The following is a 25,773-nucleotide window of genomic DNA, read 5'->3' as shown; positions in this document are numbered from 1 at the left end:
GATTTCAAGTTCAAGGCAAACAAAATGGGGTTTGGAGCAGCAATCCTGCCTTACCCACAGCCTGGCAGCTGACAATTGCCAGTCCTCAAATAGTAATATGAAAAAGACCCTTGCACATTTAATCAGAGAGGAAAACAAATGAGTTATTTGAGAGCTGAATGTGTGAGCCCAGGCTATGTGTAAGCTGAGTAAATGACCTAGAATCCAGCACACTGTGGGGTTTTTTATCTCTGTGGTGTATCAACAAAGAACAAGTTTTTTGCAATTCCTGTCTTACTTTTCAGGCAGTTTACAGTATTTTCCAGGAATTTGTGGATACTTTTCTGTAGTAGGAAATTCTGTATGAAGAAACCTATGAGTCATTGCAAGAATACATTGTGAATTTTGTGCAGTTTATAGTGTAGATATCTCTACATTTTTAAGAAGAAAAGCAGAAAGCCCAGCTGTTTAAATACATTTGTGTTTAATGTTTTGTTGGTGCCAAGGCAGATAGAAAGATTCTGCACCTTATCTAAAAAGGTTGGGGGAAGAAGATTGTTTCTGGAGAATGAATTTGGGTTTGTTTCCAATTCTCTTTTGAAGTGGTGACAGTAAGATTTTAGAACCCTTTAGAACTTGAAAGGCTGAGCAGCTTGCAGAGGCTGCCTCCTGTATTGTAAGAGGGTTGATTGCTGAGATTCTGCCAATCTCTACATATGGGCCCTGGATTCCTAAGATCTCCTTTAAAAACCATGTAGAGGAGGTCATTCCATTGACACTTTCCTGCACACGTTTTTCAGAAGTAAATATATCTTGATCATTGCCAAAGATGTGCTTGAAACAATAATATTTTCTAATAATTTAAAGTTTTAAGGCAAGTTTAATAAAGATTCACATAAGAATCATGCTCCCCTTAATCGATTGCAAATGTTTATAATTGCCCTGAAGCTGCTTTCAGCTGCCTGATGACTATAATATTCTCAACTCTCTCTCCAGATAGTCTTAAAACTCTTTATGGCTCATCTGGCTTTTTGCCAACTTCTTGTTCTCCTTTATTTGACTCTGCTTCAATAAACATAAAATAATTCAAGCTTATTATTGAACGTTTTTTTCCCCATTAATATTTGTTATGTCATTCAGATAAGGAAAGGAACATGTATTTTTCATCTGTGTGGTTTTGATATGTTACTTGATTATATCATAGAATCATAGAATCATAGAATCATAGAAGAGGCTGGGTTGGAAGGGACCTCAGAGATCATCGAGTCCAACCCTTGATTAACTACCGCTGCAGTCACTAGACCATGGCACTGAGTGCCACATCCAGTCTCTTTTTAAATGTCTCCAGGGACGAAGAGTCCACTACCTCCCTGGGCAGCCCGTTCCAATGTCTGATCACCCTTTCCATGAAAAAATTCTTTCTAATATCCAATCTGAACTTCCCCCGGCACAATTTAAGACCCTGCCCTCTTGTCTTGCTGAGAGCTGCCTGGGAAAAGAGCCCAACCCCCCCCCTGGCTCCAACCTCCTTTCAGGGAGTTGTAGAGAGTGATGAGGTCTCCCCTGAGCCTCCTCTTCTCCAGGCTGAACAGCCCCAGCTCCCTCAGCCTCTCCTCATAGGATCTGTGCTCGAGTCCCTTCACCAGCCCAGTTGCCCTCCTTTGGACCCACTCCAGCACCTCAATCTCCTTCCTGAACTGAGGGGCCCAGAACTGGACACAGGACTCGAGGTGTGGCCTCACCAGGGCTGAGCACAGGGGCAGAATCCCTTCCCTGGACCTGCTGGCCACGCTGTTCCTGATCCAGGCCAGGATGCCACTGGCCTTCTTGGCCACCTGGGCACACTGCTGGCTCATGTTCAGCTTCCTGTCAATCCAGACTCCCAGGTCCCTCTCTGCCACTCTGTGCCCAGCCTGGAGCTCCCCATGGGGTTGTTGTGGCCAAAGTGCAGGACCCGCCACTTGGCTGTGTTGAACCTCATCCCGTTGGAATCAGCCCAACTCTCCAGTCTGTCCAGGTCCCTCTGCAGAGCCCTCCTGCCTTCCAGCTGATCCACACTGCCCCCCAGCTTGGTGTCATCTGCAAATTTGCTGATGATGGACTCAATCCCCTCATCCAAGTCGTCAATGAAGATATTGAACAGAACCGGGCCCAGCACTGATCCCTGGGGGACACCGCTGGTGACCGGCCGCCAACTGGATGTAGCCCGTCTTGCAAGTTAGCAGCTGTTTGAGAGGCCTTATGAAACAAATTGCTTTTTCTGCTTGACATTACTACTGGAACATGATTACCCATTTTGGGTGACCCTAAAATTATTCAAGTTTTGAGGTAACTGAACTATAAAACTTCTCAAGTGGAATGGCCACACCCCTTCTTTTTAACCACATAATAGTTGGGGACATGCATTTCATGAGTTATAAGTTAATATAGCTTAGGTGAGAGGGTTTGTCATTTGCTCATGTTGCTGTCTTTGTTCTGTCTTTTTTCTGTGTTGCATGAAGGGAGGGAGTAAGTAAAGAAGATAGATCAAATTTTCTATTGCATCTAGAATTTCAGTGCTGAGGTCAAAATAAAACTGAGATGTTCTCTTAGCATCTGTGTAATGGGTAAGGGCGGTAAAGGTGGTGCTATCTTAAGGTTTTACAGATTTGTGAGATTTCTTTAGTAGAATCAGAGTCTGTAAACATCAGAAAAGTGAATTATTTGAAGAGTATTTGATTACCTTGTACTGATACCTTACTGTTTGCTAAGTATTTTCAATTATTTTAGTATACAAACACTAAACCAACTTGTATTGTTTTAGTATAGTCTCAGAAACACAAAATTGAGTTTGTAAACTGAATAAACAGTTATAAGAAAACTGCTGAACAACATACTTTGCATATTGAATGGAAGATATTATACCATCTTTGGAAAAAAAGGCATGTGTTAAGTATAATCACATTGGCAATATCAGATAGTATCATAACTTGAAAAGAAAACTCATCTCTAAGATTTTTTACCAATTAGGAAAAAGAGGAAGCAGAGAGAGAGACAGGAAAAGGCAAGAAAATATTACAGTATTTCTTAATGTTAGTTTATCAGCATCACTTTTGTAGCTTATGTTCTTCACAGCAGCAGTCTCTCTTCAAATATTCCTGTTTCTGTAGGGTAAACTTGTAATCAACTGAAAAAATTATAGAGGAGCATGGAGTAACCCACAGGGAGAGTTGGTGTATCATAAAGGCAGAATAGATTACTTGCTATTAAATAAAGGTATATACCTAGGCAGAGGTACAGAGCTCTGTTTTACAGTTGTATAGGATTTAAGTATAATTTTTCAAGTTTAGCATGATTTTTATCTTCAGCATTTACCGTGGGTTAAACAGCACTTGCCTCTAAGCCATTATCATCTTTGGAGGCACTAAGTAGTGAACATTTAGTTCTTTTCAAGGGTTTGTTGTTTTCTTTTTTTTATTCAAAGACAACTTCTAGAAGCCTTTTGGAAATCTCTGATTCAAGCTGTAGTCAAAATGAAATTGAATGAAGAGGTAGAAAGCAAGTTACACAATCAGAAGTACCTGATTATAGAATATATTGTCTTGTGAGCCTCCACAAATGTGGGGTGATCACAATATGACTTGGTTTCTATTTTTGAGAAGCTAAGGTAGCAGCTGTACTCTTAAGGATTAGCTCTAGCTTCAATTTTATTTTATTTTTTTTCTTTGCTTTTTTTTTTTTTTCCCTCTTTCTTTCCACTTAAGACGTTGAGCAACTCCAAGGGAAAATATTGTGTCAGTCATCACTAAGGTTGGAAAATTAGGTCTTGCAGGATTTGCAAACTGCAAAAGTTAATATCTCTGCCTCAACATTGATTCAGCTACTGGAGACTCTGTATTGCTTTTTAATATTTGAAGGATAATCTCCAGTAGTTGGCATATGACATGAAACAAAAAGTAACTAATGTAATTAACATTTGGATGATCCTTTAAAATAAGGATGACATAGACATTTCTGTAATGCCACAATAGTTCGTGCCAAACAAGAAAATTGAAGTTACTTGGGTTTATTGCAGTTTGAAACAGAAACATCTTCAAAAAAGAAAAAAAAATTAAGTACATTTTCTTTCCTTTTTCTCAGCTGGATGACATTAAGACATTTGAGAAAAATTGTTGTCTTGTTTTTGGAAGTGTGAAATTTCGGAGAATTTCAAACAAGGGAGGAAAAAGCAGTCACTCTTACCACTTACAGATTTTCAGTTTCCCCCAAGAAATATCATCCCCTCTTCTAAGGTTCCAGCAATTTTGATATTATAAATGAGGATTCATGTGCGTTTCAATATCTGAGCTTGAATTTACTTGTAATAAATTTGGACTACTGCTAAATTCTCTGAAGCTAGATCATCCAGCTGAGACACTTTAGGTAGTTGCTCCCTCTCAGTTCCCAAATGCTATTATGAAAGCTGTGGAGGTTGTTTTTTTTAATTTGTTTTACTTTGGAGGCTCACTGAATAACATATAAGCTGACTAATGAGAGAGAATCCCACTGTTGTGCAAGTAGGATGAAGGACTGTTATTGAATCATCATGCTAAATTGTTATTTTCCTCAGTCTAGATCTTAACTATGTTAATAAATATCAGGATGTGCACAGGAACGTGAACACTGCTCAAGGCTTTAAGCAGAGCAGTGGCACTCTCAGAGTCTGGCTGGAGCTGCTTATCTCCCTTGGGTACAGTGCATTTCCATAATTAATAGTTGCTGTCACATTAGGCATCATTGTGTAAGGAAGAATCACTGTGGTAGGCTTAGAAAGCTTTCTTGAGAAGAACTGGAACAGTGTAATTTGTTACACCACAGCTTTTCTCATCAAGTGAAGAAATAAAGGGGTCTTTTGTGTAAATCAGCCAGTGAATATTTATGACAGGTGAATTCCCCTTTGCTGCCACAGCTGAATTAGTTGGTATTTATTACCTGGACTTTGAGAGGAAAATGTTCTCAGATCTAGAATTGCATCAGAGGGAGAGTGAGCCTCATGACTATAAACCTGGTGTGAGACAACCAAAGGGCTGAGAGAGCATCTTGTCATTTTTAGTGAAATACAATGAGAGAAGTGCTTGGAAGGAAGGCCAATGGCATCCTGGCTTGTGTCAGGAATAGTGTGGATGTAATCCTCCCCTTGTACCAGTTCTGGTGAGGCCACAACTCCAGGACTGTGTAGTGTTCTGAGCCCCTCACTTCGAGAAGCATTTGGGGGGTGCTGGAGTGGCTCCAGAGGAGAGCAATGAGGCTATGGAGGGACTACAGGGAAAATCTTATAAGGAGAGGCTGAGGGAGCTGGAGTTGTTATGCCTGGAGAAGAGGAGACTATGGGAGACCTCATCACCATCTACAATTACTTGAAGGGAGGGTGTAGTCAGGTGGGGGTCGGGCTTTTCTCCCATGCAGCAAGTGGCAGGATGAGGGGGCATGGCCTGAAGCTGCACCAGGGAAGGCTTAGGTTGGATATCAGGAAGCACTTCCTCATGGAAAGGCTGATCAGCATCGGAATGGGCTGATCGGGGAAGTGGAGGATTGGAGAATCCTGGAGGTGGTTAAGGAAAGGCTGGATGCAGCACTCAGTGCCATGGTCTGGCCAGTGTGGTAGTGTCAGGTCACTTGATCTATCTCAGAGGTCTTTTCCAGCCTCAATAATTCTGTGATTCTGTGAAGTGGATGGGTTAATTTATTACAGTTGGTGAATAGTGCTTTTTCTTCTCCTGATCATAGTGTGATCTGAAATTTTTACAGAAACTTTGCATCCACTTCTAACTTGTAGAATTCTCAGTTTTAGTAAGGGTGTAAAAGGTACTTATCGTGCAAGTTGTTTATTTAATGCTTCCGGTTCATTTTGTACCACTTAAAAAATCTTTACTGCATATACATATTCCTTTTCCTATATGAAATGCCTGAATCCAGATATATTTATTCTAGGCTGTCCTGACTATTAGACTTTCCTCAAAATGGATTAGGGGGCCTCTGCCAGGTGGAATTAGTCTCTGTGGAAATAAGATAGCAAAGGGAAGCTATGTAGGGCCAAGGAGAACAAAGAAGTAAGAGGAACATCTGATCCAGTGATTTAAAAAAAAGGGCCCTGTTGAAGTGTTATTCTTTTTTTTATATAAAGATCTGGTCATGGAAGTCAGGAGTCGTCTTCTTCCAAATTTATCACAAATAAAGTGTAGAAACTTAAATGAAAAGAGAGCAGAGATCCTATTTCTCCTCCAATATGGTGTCACAGAAAGCTGTGGTTTTTAAATCCTCCTGAGCTTCTGAAAATACAGGCTTCTTGTTCCTATCACCTGGCTATGCATGTTTTCTCCAATGCAACTGCTGGGCTTCTCATTATATTATGCTGTTTATATGGGGTGAGGTTTGTCTGTTCCTACCAAGCTTGTCATATAAGGATGTTTAGGTGTAGCACCCATAGTCTGTGAAGGATGATTCTCTCTGCCCTGAGCATGCAATACCTGTTTCCGAACAGGTAAAATACCTGCTTCTTGTGTTTCCTTCAGTATTGAAAATATTGTTCAGTGAAAAAGCAGTGTAAGTTTAGATGCTTGCAGTCAGTTTGACTCGTGCTTCATTTCCTAGATTCTTCTTTTTGGTCAGGTCCACAATAACTGATACAGTAATAATAAGGCTGTGGTAAAGCTGGCATCTGAATTCAGATCTCAGCTTGATGCTGAATACATCAGTCAGGTCTTCAGAGCTTAGGAAGCCATGGGTCTTGTGCTCACTCACACAAGGATGCTCTGCAGATGCATCTCAGCTCTGGCTGCAGCCTGTCTGCTGTGTCCAGTTGTGCAGGGCTCTATAGGCCTTCCTATAGCCTTGTATATTATCCTTGTAGTGCCATGGTTGTGTTTGGGTAGTCAGGGAAGGTGATTTCCAACAGTCTTTGAGTTCTCCTTACCTTGCTCTTTGTTTATGAGACTTTGTAAGCCAGCTTCCCAGTCTCTTAAATCATTCTCAATTTTGGTTAAAAAGAGGATGTTTGCTAACATTTCTCTTAAAATTAGACCCTGATGCTGAGGATCTGACTGCAGAGTGGGGCTATGTTCTTGTGCACACACATAGGGCAAAACTGATGGTTGTATAGTGGGAAACCATAAAACATAATGCTAACTTATAGTGACAGGGAATTTGGAAAGGAGACAGCAACTTGGTCTATCTCTATGTGGTAACTTTGGCTTTTTTTCATTCAGGAGGATAATTAATACTTGTGATTATGGGCTGCTCTTCTGCATTTCCAAAAATAACTGTGACTCATCTAATTTAAATAGCAAATAGAAATGTATCTTCTGGCTGGGCAACAGGTTGGCTAGGAAATTCAGGGCAAGAAACACCTGTGTTCCAGACATGAACAGTCCTGTGTCTCTGTGGCAGAGCCATCTGTGCCACAGGTTGCTTGCCAGATTTCTCTGCAGAAGGAGTTTATCTATTAGAAAGATGATTCCATAGTGCAGGGTGGATATGTGCCACTTTCAGACAATCCAGGCAGGGAAGATAATGCTGCCCATTCAGAGGCAGCATCTGTTCTTTGGCATACAGATTGAATATGATCATCACTGGTGACTTGCTGCTGAAATATTGGAAGCACCATCATGGTTTAAATAGCATTTAAATAGCAGGGTGGTTTTATGTGCTATATGTTTTTTCATAGCACCACCAGTACCTCCATTCTTCTGCTGGGTAAGATGAGGCATAAGTAGCCTGTATTTATTTCCTGCCATGTATTCCATATACTTCAGGAATTTTGACTCCAACTGGTCAGTTTTATCCAGTTTTTATTCCATTTGCCTGGATGCCGATCAACTCTTAAGTGTGAGTGATCGTCAGGAACTTCAGAATGAAAGGGTTAAAGTGGAAAGAAGTTATTTGATCATTTGCATAAAACTAGGCATATTTGTAGCAGTTCGAATAATCTTGTTGCTTTTTAAATTGGTATTTAAAGTGCCAAAAACATCTAAAAAAACATTCTAACATCTCTGATTAGATTGAATTTAATTTTCCTGATTTAGATATTAAATAGAAGCTGTAATTAGTATCTGATTCTCTTATGGAGATTTATTTTTAGGGTAAGCATGTATTTTATTCATGTTTAAATTATTCTTCAAGTGTTCAGTAATACTGGTATTTCAACAGTGTGTGAAGAATAGGCTTGCAGTGCTGAATGCCTAAAATAGCCTAAATGCCTAAAATACCTTTTCTTGCCAGTTCATGGTATTTTAAAGCTCTAGACAAGAAACCCAACTTGCTGGTGACCATCTGACTTCCCAGACTAACCCTGTTGAATAATTGTTGTGGACTCTTTGATTATAAGCTATTACAAGCCTGTAAATATGAAGTATCTTGGTAAACTGGTGCTATCTCTAACACTCTCTAGTTACTGCATCTCTACTGAGGTAATGGACAAAGTATTTTCTCTACCAGAGGGATTTATCTTGAAACTTAGGTGTATGCTGGGTGCCCTCAAATCCTCGATTCTGTAGCTCAGTAGAAAGGGGAAAGCTCAAATTTAGTTTTGGTACAGTTTGCCAGCAAAGTCAGCATGAAGAGTTCTAGTGCAGGTTTTTCCAGCTTTTCTCTGAAGGTCCATGAGATTTAGATGCTGAATTATTCTTGCTAAGCCCTCTTAGGGCTGGATAGTGTTCATCTACCATGATTACTAGCTAAACCCAGTTGCATTCATCTATATTTTCACCATCATATTTCCCACGTGGATGTGGTCTACCTGGACTTCAGCAAGGCCTTTGACACCGTCTCCCACAGCATTCTCCTGGAAAAGCTGTCAGCCCAGGGCTCAGACAGGAGCACTCTGTGCTGGGTTAGGAACTGCTGGAGGCCCCAAGAGAGTGGTGCTGAACGGGGCTGCCTCAAAATGGCGGCCGCTCACCAGTGGTGTCCCCAGGGATCAGTGTTGGGCCCAGTTCTATTTAATATCTTTATAGATGATTTAGATGAGGGGATTGAGTCCATCATCAGCAAATTTGCAGATGACACTAAGCTGGTGGGGAGTGTGGATCAGCTGGAAGGCAGGAGGGCTCTGCAGAGGGACCTGGACAGACTGGAGAGTTGGGCTGATTCCAACGGGATGAGGTTCAACATGGCCAAGTGCCGGGTCCTGCACTTTGGCCACAGCAACCCCATGGGGAGCTCCAGGCTGGGCACAGAGTGGCAGAAAGGGACCTGGGAGTCTGGATTGACAGGAAGCTGAACATGAGCCAGCAGTGTGCCCAGGTGGCCAAGAAGGCCAATGGCATCCTGGGCTGGCTCAGGAACAGCGTGGCCAGCAGGTCCAGGGAAGGGATTCTGCCCCTGTGCTCAGCGCTGGTGAGGCCACAGCTTGAGTCCTGTGTCCAGTTCTGGGCCCCTCAGTTCAGGAAGGAGATTGAGGTGCTGGAGCAGGTCCAAAGGAGGCAACTGGGCTGGTGAAGGGATCCAGCACAAGTCCTGTGAGGTGAGGCTGAGGGAGCTGGGGGTGTTCAGCCTGGAGAAGAGGAGGCTCAGGGGAGACCTCATCACTCCCTACAACTCCCTGAAAGGAGGTTGGAGCCAGGGGGGGGTTGGGCTCTTTTCCCAGGCAACTCTCAGCAAGACAAGAGGGCACAAGAGGTCTCAAGTTGTGCCAGGGGAGGTTTAGGTTGGACATTAGAAAGAATTTCTTTATGGAGAGGGTGATCAGACATTGGAATGGGCTGCCCAGGGAAGTAGTGGATTCTCCATCCCTGGAGATATTTCAAAAGAGACTGGATGTGGCACTCAGTGCCATGGTCTGGGAACTGCAGCGGGAGTGGATCAAGGGTTGGACTTGATGATCTCTGATGATCTTCCAACTCAGCCAATTCTATGATTCTATGATAGCTACATGTGATCTCAAGGATGAATCATCCAGGTGTCTCTGTTATGTTGATGATGCTTTGCTTTGTTTGTGGGTCTGACTGTAGCTGAGTGCTGGTAGCACAGGGCTCTTGACACCTAGAGGAGGGTGCCAGGGTCTAGGCTGCTTTTGGAGGAAATTTTAGAAGACTTTCTCACAATATCTTCCTCAAAAGAAATTATTTTCATTATTTCCCCTGGTCTTAAAATGAGCTTCAATATCTCTGTAAGCTGTCACCTGTCAGTGTACTCCTGTGAGAGTGTAGCTACTGCAGTCCTGATAAGCAGCAGCTGCATGCTCTGCTATTCTCTGTGGTTTGTCTTGGGTTTACCCTGAGCTGTTATCACTGTGTGCCAGCATGGTGCCACTTGTACCATCTGCAAAATAAACCACCCTAAGGGCCCTTTCCTGGTGTAGTAAATGCCTGTTCATGCAACATCTCTTCCCATGCTTAGAGTCAATCATGCCTCCAGCCTAGGCATCCCTCCAGTCTGTTTTTAGTCTCATTTTTCCAGGCTTTTGCTGTCCTCTCTCATCACCTGTGAACTTCATCTAAGGTGCTTCCAGTAGTATGAACACTTTTGGAATTCTTCATCTCATATTTACTTATCCCATTTTAGTAATAACTGGAACCTTTTTGTTGTTTTTTCTGCTCCCTCAGTATAAGAAGGGCAGGGAGTAGGGGAGGATGAAAGTTCTCAAAGCAGTGAGGCAGTTGTGAAAATCTAATCAGAAGTTTTCTCAAATACAAGACACTTCATGAAGTGTCACACATGATCAGTTTTTAGTCTCAGGTCTGACCATTCCTCTGGAAAACAAACTATCAAGACAAGGAACTCAGAGCACCGGAGATGTAGGAGGGAAGTAGAGCAAGAACTGCAGTTCCCCAGCAATGGGAATGAGAACCATGTACCTAAGAGAGGTCATCTTTACTATTCTAATGGGAAGAGAATTTTTTTTTTTTTTTTTTTATGTATTAACCACAAATGCCTGCCTAACACTGTGGATCCTTTATTTTCAAAGTAATGTTTCATCAGCAGTTAATTTTTTAGGTTGGGTTACAGATTTCCTTTCTTCCTTTGGCCCTATTATTTTTTTTTTTTTCCTTTTAACATAGTGTTTGTGTTAGTGTCTGTATGTTAGCAGGAAAGGATGCCCTGAGGAATATCCCCTGGGAGAGCAGGTCTGAGTGACTGCCAGGAGATAAGTCACATTAGGAAACTTCATTGACTTAGTTCCAGAGAAGAAGATTGAGGAACAGCAGTGGCTGATTGGGGTCAGATACAAAGACTCAGTGATGCTGTAGGGATTTTCTTGAGGTCCTGGAGACCCTGCTCTGCCTTATGAAGTCATTGAATTATTTTAAATTTTAAGCTTACTGTTTGTGAGTTAGATAAAGCCATTCCAAAGAAGAGAAAAAGAAGCAAACAAGTGGTTTGCTTGATTTTGCAGTATTCACTACTGAAAAAGGCTTTTAAAGCCTTTGGCCAGTTTGAGGTAGCACCACAATGTGAGAATACCCAGACATTCAGTCTGGGAGACATTAAAGGTATTACTAGCTAGGTGGTAAACACAGTTAGCATTTTGCTGTTCAATTCTTCCTTTCCAAACAATTAAAAAAAAAAAAAAGAAAAAAAAAAAAAAAGAAAAGAATTTGTGTAGAATGAACACTGAAAGAACTTGTTAAATTCAGCAGGCACTGGAGGTACCAGACAACAGCAGGCAGTACCATTGCAACTGCATGTCTGGTTCTATTTTGAAGGAAATATGTCTGGTCTGTTTTTGAAGAAAATAAATAGTTATGCATTTTGGAACAACACTGAAATTTTCTGATTATATTTTCATTTATATACATTAAGCTACACAGCATTGCAGTGGGTAACATAGTTTTGAATCCCACAAAGGAAAACAATCTTCTTGTCATTCTCCCCCCTGGCTGCCCTCCCACAACCTTCATTTAAAGGAAGCCTGTTAAGTCTTCATAGCTTCACTGTTCTTTCTGGCTTTTGAGCCTTTCAGAAAGTCCTTTCAGAAAAATAAGGAACACGTGTAATGATCGACTGACAAAATTAGGAAAGTTGCTAGAAATATTTGTTGGTTTGTTCTTAGTGATTCTTTTGGACAGTAGCTGATATATGGTGATTCTTTCTCCTGTTTTATTACTTTAGGAAATGTCATGAGCATAGTTCAGGAAATGCTCCAATTAATATTAAGGGAAAGGCCATATGTTGTCTACCTGACTGAACAAAACGCTTCTGCGAGCAGAACTGATTTGTGCCTTTTTTTCTACTTACCAATTAACACCTTGTTTGGCTTTTGTTTTTCCTAGATATCCGTGGAATACAAGAGTTTTTGGACAAAGTATCTCAACAGGGAATGGATGTAGCCTTGCAGAAAGTGGAAAACAACATCAATAAAATGATCACGGGGCTCTTTGCCAGCATGCGGATAGAAGAACTGAACCGCTACCGGGACACTCTGAGGAGGGCAATTCTGATCATGAACCCCTCGACAGCCAAATCATTCATAACAGAGGTAGGTGTTTATCACTGCTAACTTCTTGATTTCTTGACCAAGAGTCCAGCTGTTTCCCAAAAGATTCAGTTTAATTGACTTGGTAAAAACAAACCAACCAACCAACACCCAAAACCTCAAACGAAGAATTTAAATATCTTCTCTCCAAAGATACTATGCAAGGGTATTTGTACATGTGTACATTGTACATGTTTATAAATGTGCATACAGAGCAGTCTCACTATATTCTGCACGGGCAAAACACTTAGGAAGTATACAGAAAAATTAGCCCTCAGACTTCTGTTCAAAGCTGGTCGCTATTGCATTGCCATTTCCTTGCTGATTTCCTTGTCCTTCACTAAAAAAATCTTTCCAATTGACAATTTCTTCTTCATATATATATATATATAAATAATTAATTAGTGGTTAAATATCTGTTTACGTGCTTGGCATTTCATTTTAATATAAAATAATGTTCAGTCATTATCTGCTACATGCCACTGAATAGTAGTTAAGGAAATTGAATTTATGAAGAATTAGATCTGAATGAAGAACGTAGGATGATAGGCTAAAGTTACAATTGTGTATTTAAACAAAAACTGCAAGCAGTATGGTCAGAATTTTCAGAAGGTTTAACAGGATTGAGAGACCAAAGACTGGCACATTCTGTTCAACATTTTTTTTTTTTTTTTTTAAGTGAGTGGCATGATTCTTTGAGTCTTTTTACACAGCACTGTACTGTGTGGTGTTTTAAATGTGTGCATACTCATCATCAACCAATGGTTAAAAATGTGTTTGTTTTCTGTTCCATATAAATACCTTCTCTCTGTAATAATTTCGCTTTGAATTTGTTGCCTTCAGAAACTGAGGCTTAAAAACTAACTCTGCATATTTATTCTGCAGTGAATGCCTTTTAGGAATCTTAGTTAGAAAAGAGGCTTTTTTGTTTCTTTTTTGATTTTTTTTTGTTTGCTCTTATTGAGCCAGGCATTCTGCTGTCCTCACTACACACTGAAGTCTACTAATTCTAAGTAATGAGGATGTGCTTCTCTTTCCAACTGTCTGTAGTTCTTTATAGGTTGTAAACAATTTGTCTGTATGTTTTAGATAGTTCTGCACTGCTTTCATCACCAAAGTTACAAATGTTTTATTTTTCAGTAAGTGGCACTGTAAGATATTTCACATTTCAACCTGGAAGCAAAAGGGCTTGGGGCTCTAATTACAGTAACTCAGTGAAACAAAACTTCTGTATGTTCCTAAAGAAAAACACTTCATTAAAAGAGTGTACACCTGCTACATAATTGGTTTTTACACAATTGTGCATAGTAGCCAAGTCATTGTCAACTTGAAAATAAATTGTGTGCTTTCTTGAAAACTCGTAGGTGATAACTTCAAAGATCTCACCTTGCTGTTGGCCACTCAAATCCAAAAAACCCAAAAGCCAACAGACAAACAACTAAACCAAAGCCACAGTCCCCCTCCTCTCCAAAACCAAATACACAAACCCAACAACAAAAAAACTACCAATGATTCTCCTTTTCTGGAGACAGTAAAAGTACTGGGAGAGTTTATCTTCATTCATTATCTTCTCTTGTGAGTGAGGTTCAAAGAGAGAGTCCCGCAATGGGTGCTACCTTAAAGATTGTGTCAGCAGTCAGCATAATGGGATTTATTTGGAGTGTGCTGTGTGTCCAGAAAAACTGACAGCAGGAACCTCTCAATAGGAAGAGTTACTCAACCAGAAGTGTGATTACTCAACCACAAGTGTGATTACTGCTGTATTTATTTCTATTGGTGGCAGTGGATGGACTGTGCTCCAACACTGTGTCTGTGCAAGGAGAAACAGGCTGGGATAGCTTTGCCAGTGAATGATGAAAACTCCTATTTTGCAGTTCAACCGGTACTTTATTGGGCAAAAAAGTTGTGAGGTCTAAGATATTCCTAAGATATTCCTAAGCAATTCAAGTCTGGATATGCTTATTCCAAACACTGTGCCTTAAACATGGTCAGCTTAGAAATTCAGTTTCACCTGGTGTGTTTAGAGTGTAAATCTAACAAAACTAGTAAGAAACAACAGCATATGCAGACAAGTCCTTGGTTTTTTGGGGGGCTTTTCCACCCAGAAGATACTTTTGGCTGCCTAGTTGGATTCAGCTGTCAGCCTCACTCCCCAGACTTCCCATAATCTCTGCTTCTTGATCCCTTCTGAGATGAATGATTTGGCTGAGCCCTCTCATTGTGTGGCTGAGAAGAGGCTTCATTCACTCTGCAACAGCTGTAGTGAGCCTGGCCTTGATTACTATGCAAGTAACAACTTTTCCAGGGTAAACAGTCGGACACTGGCCTGTGTAAATAGGCAGTCTGTGACTTGGAGATTCCCTATGGTAGCATTTCTCTTTGTTCTGACTCTTTCAAATTCTTATTTTCAAGCAAGAGCATTCTGGGCTTTAGTTTTTGGGGCTTTGTGGGCTTTTTTTTTAAAAAGCATGGATTTTTTTGTGTTAGATCCTTTCTTTATCTCTAGCATTTGTATCACTGGAGCTTGCAGGGATCTATCCTTGTATACTCAAGAAAACTGACTTGTGTAAGTACACTTGTCTGGCTATGGAGATAAAACCCCACTTTCTCTAATGATTATGGATTAAGTTGCCCTCTGTAGGGCATGGAAAGGCAGGAAGTCTTGGGAGCAGGTATCACAGCTTCTCACCTTACTGGATAAAGATTAATGTAAAGCAAGAGAGATGGCCCAGCCAAATTCACTGGTGCCCTTCATTGCTTTGAGCTGAAGGGGCAGAAGAGACAAAATGCTGCTGAAATAGTGCCATACAGTGGGGCTAAAAATTGTGGATGTATGGATTTATTTATTTTTTTTAGTGGGATGAGGTCTTTCCTTACCTTCAAATAATCATCTAGGTCCCACAGGTGAAGGGAAATATTCCTACTGACACTTCTGTGATTACTGAAAAGCACCTCAGGAATAACCATCTTGCACAGAAATTGCTCTGCTGTCTGACAGCGCTGGTGACTGATGTGAGCTGTGTGCCACTTGTTTACTTTTTATTTTAGGGTGGGCTTTTTTGCATGTGTTCTTCTGATCTGTGACAAACCTGCAGAGTAAGGATTCTGAACTTGTAGGAAAAGGATGTCCTTGCCAGCTCAGCATGAGAGCAAAAATCCAGCCTCAAGTGGCAGAAAACAAAAGTAGAAAAAAAATCACCGGTAGCTTTAGCGAAAGGACAGGGACAGTTTGGGCCAGGAAAGTCTCTTTTACTCTGTCAGCTTTTACAGGAAAGTGTCTCAGAACAGCAGTAAAAAAGGGAGGAGAGAAACCACCCCTCTGTTGATCCCACCTTGCAAAGAGAGGACTTTTAAAGCCAAGTGATAGAAAGCTGGGTAGGTGGAAGAACAGACCACGAAACTCAGTTTGTGAGTGAGGTTCTGAGGATAACAAAGCAACTTTGGGAAGCAAGCTGGGAGTCCTCCATGGAGCCAACATGCTGTCAGTACATCTCATCTTACAACTTCATTTCTGTTCAGCCAAGAAAACCACCTTATCAACTGTGTGCAGGCATATGAATGTGTTCTTCTGTGCAAAGGCTCTGGGAGCTGATAGCAAGGCTACAAGGGAGGGATGATGCAGCTGATTCGGTATTTTAGATATAGAGGTAAATTATTTTGACTAGCAAGGAGACTTTATACACTGAAAATCCACTAAGCCATGGGTGAAAAAGCCCTGGTATAAGCTGGGGATTTTGCTGGAGTTTTGACAGGCAGGCTCTGGAAGGTCTTAGTCTAGGAGCTGAAGTCTCTGCCACCTTCAGCTGTCAGTTCTTCCCCTTGACAGAAGGATTACTGCAAATTTTGCAGGTGTGACAGGATACCTTGCTACCCCTTGCCAGCCTCTCTTCTCTTGGTTCTGTTGCAGGGGTAGTGACCCCTTAAAGAAATAGGTAAGAACACTTTTTAACTGCAGCATTGAGATTCAGTAGTTTATCCAGGAAAAATTTCAGAGCATTGGCATCTTGTATGAGCCAACAAAGCTGTTGTGTGCCCTTGGCAATTTCAGTTGTCAGATCCCAGATTAGAGAGAATACTGATCTTCATCTCACTGTATACTATATATTTTGTAGAATTAAAAAAAATTATTATTCCAAAGGCTCTGTTCTGCAATGAACTTGAAACTACTGAGCCCCATAGTGTCAAGATTTCAAGCATGGAAGTGTTTGTGCTGCAGAGATTGGAAATGTTTACTGCTAAACATCTGTTTAAACTTAAGCTCACATGCATCACAGAACTGGGTTATTGTTATTTAAAATATATTTAAAAAAAAACTAGCAGCTGCCAAATCTGAGAGTTGTAGAAGGTAAGTCCTGTATGTTGACCTGCAGACATGCTTATCATACCAACCTCTATAGGTACCTTTTAATTTTTCTATATTAATTTCCAAAGAATACTATAAGTGCATGGCTTACAGGCATTACTATGATCTACTATACATTATTTTTTTCAATTTAAATGTTGGGTTTTTTCTACTCTGGGCTGATATGGGACAGCACTAAAATAAGATTACCTCGGGAGAAGAGAAGCTACACTACTACTTTCATGAATAAAAGAACTCTTGGTAAACGAAATGTTAAAATAGACAGGGAAAATAGAATAAACCATCAGATAAAGTACTGAAGGGTTCTTGGCATGTAGTGGACAAGTGAAAAACAGAAAAGTGAATGTTTAAGGAGTAAATGTAATTTAAAAATGCCTTATGATATTGGACTCTCACCATGTTTTTTCTAATGGTTACTGTGACTAGAATGAGAAGTAACATTTCTCCTGTGAAATGATATTATTCTTGGTAACAAGTGTCTTGGCTTTTATTCTATTTGATTATTATTTCACTCATGAAAATACTAGATTGTTTAAAACCTAAGTATTTGCTTAGTATTTGGAAAAAATACAATATTTTTCATAGTGACATTGATTTACCATGTTTCAGCTTTAGATTTGATCATGCAGCAAATCACATCATTCAAGTCTAAAGACAAGGATTTGCCCTAGTGTTAAATAGCACTGTAAAGAGGTTTATTTCTTAAAATACTTTATTTTCTGTGAATTATGAGAGTCTATCAACAACTTCTCCTCAAGTTTTATTCACCCTTTTTGTGTCCTAAGTTCATGGAAGCTCAGTCTTTTTTTTTTTTTTCTCTTTTTTCTTTAAATTTTTTTTGTGATGCTGTGCTCATTGGGTTTTACATGTGTTCTAAGAATTGTTATGAAAGCATTTAGCTGTTTTGTTCTTCTCTTTCTTTCTTTCTTTTTATTAATAAAGCACCAGCCATGACCCTGTGTGCTCCTATTTTTCTCTAAGTAAGCCAAATCTTCTCATTTTTAAGGTTATTTTCCTCACCAAGTATTTTTGAAGAGTGGTGAAGCTTTTTAGACCTGCACACTTCTGTAGACCATATTTGACTTTTTTGTGTTCATCCTCTACATCATAGCTTGTGGTCAAATAAATCCCATTCATCATCCTCCACTGTAACTTGTTAATGACAACGTAATGGAATATATATTTCTTTTTTTTTTTTTTTTCAGCATTAAACACAGAATTTATAGCTGCAGACTGAGCTAGAGGCTTCAAGAATTTTTAACTTCGTAGGATCTTCTAAATCTTTAGTGAAGCAGTGTTCAAAAAACTTGTTCATAATGCTGAAGTTGAAACTTCCATCCTTTAAATGTAGCAGAAGAAAGAAACTCTTTTCTCTTCTTTCTCGTTCTATTTTTTTTTTTTTTTTTTTTTTAACCTGAAAGAAGGGAAGTGCAGGGGTCTTGGAGGATTCTAGATTTTACCTTTCAGTAAAAATGTCATAAATTTCTTGGATTTCATGTTAAGTACAATTCCCTGGCTTTTTATGCTCTTGCAGCCTTGACTATAGTCCATACAGCTGAATGATTTGATCCTGTTATTTCCTATTTTTGATCAACAGAGTGATGTTGCTGTAGATTTTACATTCACTTGCTTGCCATAGGGTACAAGCTCAAAGGTAAAACATTTTAGTTACAGAGAAGTGAAAGAGGAAAGTAAATCTCACTGGTGAAGTAGGGGAGCTGTGCCTGTAACCTGAAGAAATCATTTCTGTATTTTCAGGGAAGTGTCAGGAGAGTGCAAATCAGGTTTGCAATGAAGTGTTTGGAGCTCTTGGGGCAGAATACTGTGCTTGTTGTAGCTAAGATGCTTTATCTTTGTAGCTAAGATGTAGAGAGAATAACATGAAAATCTGTCCCAATGCAGAGGGTCTAGATCTAGAAGAACAAGAGCTGGCAGCCATCTGCAAGTCCTTTGCACTGATAGGAATTTTAGAATTATTTTAGATTAGAATTATTTTAGAACTATTCCTAAAAAGTCAGGTTCCATATTAGTAGGCTGGAGCTCATCTGGCACATTTGTGCTGGCTGCTTGTTGCTTGTTTTTTTGTTTTGGTTTCTTGTTTTGTTTTACTTTTGGGTGTTTTTTTTTTTTTTTTAATTAAGCTTTGCTAATAAGAGCAGCCAAGGAGAAGCAGGATATGGGCATGCTCCTCTTGCAATCAGCCACACCTCATATGTTTGTGAAGTGCAAAGTGAGACCAAAGCCTCCCTGATGTTACAAATCTGGTGGATCCCATACACCCTGTGGATCCCATACACCCTGTGGATCCCATACACCCTGTGGATCATGCGATGGTTGTCTCCACTTTTTAACTGTGGTGTTGGTGGTAAAAGGAGATTGTTGCTGAAATTTGTGTCTGAAGCCAATATGAACCAGTGTTTATATGTTTTACAACATCAAGTCACAGCATATCTCTGCATTTTTCTTTTTTTTCTGAGTTTTTTTAATATTTGCTTTATGGTGTTATGTGACATGTATTATAGATGGATATTCACATGATGCTGGTTTGTAGCCCATGGCAGAGCATAGCACTGTAAGGACATGTGAACAAGGTCTGCCTTTTTGGTGTCAGCAGCAAAAGCTATAGTGTATTATTGTGTTTTAAAAATAAAACTCATTTCATTAATAAGAAATGCTCATAAATTCATTAAAAAGATCTATGCATTGCAATATATGCATGACTATAATTGCTCTGTGTCTTGTTGTCAGTGCATATATTTACACTGTCAGACCTTTTGCAGTTATACAATCAAATGCTTCATCCTGGAGTGCAATAGAACAAGAAAAATACCCTGCTATATGTAAGCTTTGAGCAGTATCCAGCTTTGAAGCTATTCTTTGAATTTTGGAACTAACTAATGAGGTTTTAAATCCTTTCTATCCTTAATTTTCTATTGCAATCCACAACTTATAATGCAGATTCATGAGTCCAAGTACGACTTATAAAGTACTTATAAAGTTTTATAAGTAATTTATTACAAATATTTACAAAAACTTAGGTTAATTGCTAGTATGTTTATTTGAGAGGAAAGGGAGGAGCTTTAGTGAGCAGAAGATGTATTATGTACTTTATAAGAATCTCACAATATTTGCTGTTGTGCAAACAACTGTTTGGTCGTGCTTTCCTCTAAATTTCTTTCTTTCTGTTACTCTACATGGCTTTTAATGACATTGACATTCTCTTTGGGACTGTGCTGGGTATGCTGTTTTCTGTACTAAAACAAATAATTGAGGGTCTGTTCTCCCATGATATCTAAAGATGTAATAATTCTTTTCTTCTTCTGTTTGGGTTCAGTATTTTTTGTCCTGCTTTCTTAAATTGCTGTAGCAGTTAATTATGTTCTCATGTTGTTATACCAGCAATTTTACTTGGATCAGATAGTCTTGGTTACTGCTTATCCTTCCTCTCTGCTTTTATAGCTTTATAACCCCTCTGTTGTGTTCTTGAGAGACAAAACCTTCCCGTAGAGAGCAAATTGCTTCAACCAGCCAAACAACATAAATAAATAAAAATAAAGTAAAAGAAAAAAGACATAAAGCACAATAATGAAACAAAGCTATTACATATGCATTGGTAGAAACAGTCAATTAAAGAATGTATCTTCTGCAGAACTGAGGGTGGCTGATTCATGTAGGTGTTATAAAAAGCCCACTCTGAACATCTGCAAAACTACTGTGCAGTTGCTTGCCACAGGTTGAGTGTCTTTTTGAAATAAAATGACAGCTAGAGAGGATTAGCTTCAAATGGAGATAAGATCTGACAAAACTATTTCTAATCCATTTCTTCCTACAAAGTCACATTGCCTGATTGGCAGAACTGTTCTGCCTCCTTCCTTCACACCAAAAACCTGAGATTTAGCCAGTCTCTTAGCTTAGCTAGGTTTCCCTAATTTCTACTGACTTCCTACTTATCATGGAAATTCAGTGTTGAATGTTTCTAACCCTGACATACAATTAATTGACTCATCATCAATTAATATTTAAATAATTTTCCCCATTCATTAGACTGAAATGAGAAGTTATATTCATTATTTCTTCTATTTTAAAAATGTTCCCTGTGGCACTGATTACGCTGTCTCATTAAAGATAGAACTTTATGTCCTGTCACCCCTTTCACAGAATTTGCTGGGAATTTGCTTATGAAACTTAGCTAAGCAAAGTCTCCCCTGGTTTTCTTCCTTTTTCGGTGTGTGTGCTGTAGTTTTGATCTTCCTGTAAAGCTTTTGCCCCCTATGCTTCAGTAATCCTTGTGTCAATTTAAATTTTCTTTTAAAATTTGGTCAACCAAATTGAAAAATTATCAGCATAGAGATACTGAATTATTATAAGTATAATATAAATATTCTACATACGGAACACAACATTAGAAACAATTGCTATATTGATGGGTACCTCAAGATTCAAGTTACTGTTGTGAATGCTTTATAATCAGCAGTGGCATTTTTGAAGATTGTTGTAAGCTAATTCATTCTATTTTGCAAGTACTCAGGAGAAAGTAACTGACTTTGTGGTCTCCACAGGGTATAAGGAGCTGTGGGCTGCTGATATCAAGAGCTATTTAAGCTTTAGGCAAAATTATTTTCTCACCTCTCCACATCATTTTTCCCTAGTTAAGCCTTATATTATTTAGCTTATTTTTAAATGGTTTCAAAATATTTGATTTATTATCCTGGATGTATTCATCTCAGAGTTTCCGTACATTAAAACAACAGCTGCTTCTGCTGATTGTGAAAACAGTTGTAAAAAGTATCACTTGGATTTTGTAAAAATAGGTTATCTATTGGTTTCCTATGTTGTTCACACTAAAGGCCCTATCTCTTGGGAGGAGATTCCTTGGAGAGTTTCCTCATTTTATCTCTACTTAAAAGTGCCTAGGAGATAAGTGCTACCAAAGCTGTCAATAAACCCAAATTCTCAATGAAAAAAACTTTCAGACTTTTCTAATTATTGCTCATGAAAAAGCTAATTACACAATTACTCACATGTGTGTGTAACCTATATCTTGGACCTTGGTGTCATTAAGCCTTCTGAGACCAGATCCTCTGTTTTAAGCTGCCAAAAAAATTGTTCTCAGATGAATGCAGCAAACCCATGGTAAGATGAAAATGTAGCAAGGGCATCACATGGTGTTACCTCTTCAGGATCCTTTAGGATGGAACTTTTTTTTTTCAGGTTACTGAATGCTCCTTTTTGGTAGACTGCATATTTTTACTTCTGGTTTACTCAATGGTGAATGCAATTTGCTGGAAAGGGAATCAGTGTTTATCTTCAGATAGATGAACATTTTTACCTTACAGAAGTTCCTGTATTTCTGATAAAGTAAAGAGTGAGAAGCAGTAAGAGTTTATGTTGTCAAAGTCATTTAAGAAGCAGTGGCTAAATGGGAAAACACAAGCAGAAATACAAGGATGTAAATACAGCAAGATGATGCTGTGTTAAAGAGTCTGGGTTTTTTGGTCTTTTGCTCCTTATTTGGCTTCTAAGCCAGCACTGCTGAGAAGTTAGAGATTCAAAAGAAAGACTTTTGTCACCTTTCTTTAGGAATCTGGCAAATGAAGTAGCCTTAAAGAGTAGTTCACACACAACATTTGTTTATTTATAAAGGCACAAGAGCGGGGTCTCCTTTTTAAAACCTCCTCAGAGTTGGAGATGTTGTGGGCAGACTACAAGAAGGCCTCCAGGCAATGCCTGCTTGCCATAATTTAGGGAAATAGATGGATTCTCCTTGTGTGACTGGGCATTTCTCTGTGGGATTATAGTGGGAAAAAAAATCCCACAGGTTATTACATATGTTAGTGGCCATTTTTGTATTGAGTAAGAAGTGAGATGTGCTCAAGGGGAGGTAGGGGAAGTGAAAAGGCGTGGATGGATTCAAGCTTCCTCTGGTTTCAATGAAACAGTGATGAAAGCAGCTTCCCACAAGCTCTAATGTAAACAGAGCCTTTCAAAAATAACATATTTGGCCTTTTGAGATGCTCTGAGGAATGAAAGCTTTTCATGTGTGATCTCCTTAAAACAGAGTTCATGTTTGAATTGCCTAGATATGTATGAACAAAGAGAGATAATGTATCCTGAGAGCTTTCAGAGATAGGTGTATTTTTCTTAAATGAAGAGGAGAGGGGCTCTTGGGTCTACAGAAATTCTGGTTCATGGCAAATCCTGCACTGAGGTCCATGGCATATGTAGGGGCAGCATTGTAGAGACACACCTTACAGATGCCTCAGAATACTTTGAATAAGAACTTTTCCAGCTGCTTTGATGTTCTGTCAAGGGAAAAATATTAATTTTTGTTTCTCTAGCTGTTCAAATTGTGAGCACTTCAAACCTGAGCTGTACATTAGTTTCTAGTCCCCTTCAGAGTGAGTTTCAATGTGTCAGTCTGGCATCCACCATTTCTGTGGTTCATAAAATATTTGAATCATTTTTGCCTTCTCAATGAAGATCTGTTTCTCTGAGTGATCTGGTGGTTTGGTTTCAGATTAAATTAGATGGCAGTCTGGAGGATAGGTGGTGTGTGCTTAGCTCTTCAGCACTATGGTTGTCTGTCAGAATCCAGATTGGGAAACTTTAAAGAACCAGTGTAAAGAACCATCATCCAGGTTTGAAATGTGCACCTTAGGGCTAAGAGCATTAGCTGGTGTTGGAAAAGCTGAGCCTCAGAACCTGTCTGTGTTCTGCAGAGAACAGCCTGCAAAATATGCACCAACTGATTAAAATGTACACTTAAAATGTATAAAAATTACACTACTTTTCATTTCTTCATTCCCCCTGTTACTTCTTTGGCACATTGTCATGGTAGCTATGTAAATATGGATCTGATTTGTGCTTCTTTGATTCCTCTTTTTTTTTATTTTTTTATTTTTAAGCAGTTTGCCTTTATTTCAGGAAGCGTAAAGTAATAATAATGAGATAAAAACATATTTTATTTATATATTGTTTCACATATATTTGTCTAACACATACATAAGCCAAAAAGTGTGCTTGTAGTGCAGAAATCATGCCAGCTCTTGGAATCAATATTTAAGGAATGAAGCCTGTTGGTTTCCAGTCTGTAAATTAGTTAAATATTGAAAAAAACTTCATTGACTTTAACAGCTCAGATCTTGACTGAAGCCAGCTAAGAGGTTTGGGGGTTTTAATCAAATAATTTCAAGTTTTCTGTGGTTCCAAGGTAGTTGGACAGACTACCTGAGAGCCTGGGCTCTAAATTCTCTTTCATAGAATTTCAGAACTCTTGGATTTCATTCCAAGCTGGAATAAAACCAGATTTTCAAATATCTACACCCTCTGCAGAGTTATGTGACCTTTTTTTTCCTGCTGCTCTTCTCCTGGCTAGCTTTTAAATTCACTTCCAAGCCAAGTGCTTTACATTTTAGCATGGTGTATTATGGTCATGGTTCTTTCATTACAGAGAGAACATTACTGCCTTTCCTGTTGAGGCATCCAGACGAGGGCATTTAAGTTATCCAGATTGCCAACTGCTCTGTTTGGGCTGAGAGCACTTTCTCATTGTCCCTTTCATCAATCTTCATTTTAATCTTGTTTAGGGGGTGGCTGCCTGCCTGCCATTTCTGAGAATCCTAATTAGAGTTGCAACAGTGAATCCCAGCAGACTGTCAAACCAGTGTTCAGAGACGATGGAGAAAGCTAAATGCTGACTTCAAACCAGCTGACAGACTTAGGCAGGCTAATCTGCTATTGGATGAGAGAGGAGGCAGAAAGGATTGAGAGATCCCATAATATGCTGCACATCCCAGCTTTCTGATCACACCTAAAGTGTGGGAAAAGATGAACCCCTCAGACTATCCTCCCTGCCTGTGCCATTGCCCATGCAGCTCAGCCATGAGGAACTTGGTGAATCACAGCCAAGACTGCTCAAAGATGCAAAAATCAGTGTTGTCTTCTGACTTTTGCCCATTATAGGAGGAGACTGAAGAAAGAAATGTGGAAGTTCCTGAGGGTATAAAGCTAAACTGATAGGTAGAAGGGAGGCCAATAATACCGGATTTCTTACAGCTGTTTTGCCACAATGAACTTAAATATAATGTATACAGATATATGTACTAATAGTACAGAAGTTCAGTGGAAGAACTAGTAGTGAAATCACAGACTAATTTTGGTTAGAAAATAACTTGAAGTCCAACTGTCTACCTAGCAGTGCCAAGCCCTCCACTAAACCATGTCCCTAAGCATGACATCCACCTGTCTTCTGAATACCCACAGGGACAGCGATTCAACCAATTCCCTGGTCAGTCTGTTTCAGTGTTTGATAAACCTTTCCTTGAAGAAATATCTTCTAATACCTAATTTAAACCTCCCCTGGCATACCTTGAAGCCATTTTTTCTTGTCCTGTCATTTGTTAGCTAAGAGGAGATTGATCCCACCTTGCTACAGCCTCCTTTCAGGCAGCTGTAGAGCTTGAAGTGGTCTTCCCTGAGCCTCCTTTCTCCAAGCTGAAAAACTCCAATCCCCTTCACCTCACAGTCCAGCAACTCCATGTCCTTCTGGTAGTGTGGGGCCTGAAAATGAACACGGTGTTCAAGGAGTAACCTCACAAGCGCCAAGTACAAGGGGACAGTCACCTCTCTGCTCCTGCTGGCAGCACTATTTCTGATACAGGCCAGGATGCCATTGGCCTTCTTGGCCACCTGGGCACACTGCTGGCTCATGTTCAACACCCCCAGGTTCATTTCCTCTGGGCAACTTTCCAGCCACTCTTCCCCAGGCCTGTAGCATTGCATGGGGTTCTTATGACCCAAGTGTAGGACCTGGCACTTGGGCTTGCTGAACCTCATGCATTTGGCCTCAGCCCATCAATCCAGCCAGTCCAGGTCCTTCTGTAGAACCCTCCTACCCTCAGGCAGATAAAACACACCCGCCCAATTTGGTGTCATCTGCAAACTTACTGAGGGTGCACTCTATGCCCTCATCCAGATCATTGATAAAGATATTAAAGAGAAA

General features: G+C 39.7%; 1 protein-coding gene across 1 annotated transcript in view; it reads left to right on the top strand.

The window, feature by feature from the left end:
* The window catches only part of GRID2 (glutamate ionotropic receptor delta type subunit 2), a 683,099-nt gene that overhangs the window by 395,812 nt on the left and 261,514 nt on the right, over positions 1-25,773 (top strand). Inside the window, exon 4 of the mRNA XM_071742831.1 lies at positions 12,207-12,412. Coding sequence (XP_071598932.1) covers positions 12,207-12,412 — 206 coding nt within the window. The remainder of the gene's footprint in view (positions 1-12,206; positions 12,413-25,773) is intronic.

This window comes from Heliangelus exortis, chromosome 4 (assembly GCF_036169615.1).
Source record: "Heliangelus exortis chromosome 4, bHelExo1.hap1, whole genome shotgun sequence".
Lineage (NCBI taxonomy): Eukaryota > Metazoa > Chordata > Aves > Apodiformes > Trochilidae > Heliangelus > Heliangelus exortis.
This window is presented reverse-complemented; position numbering and strand designations above follow the sequence as displayed.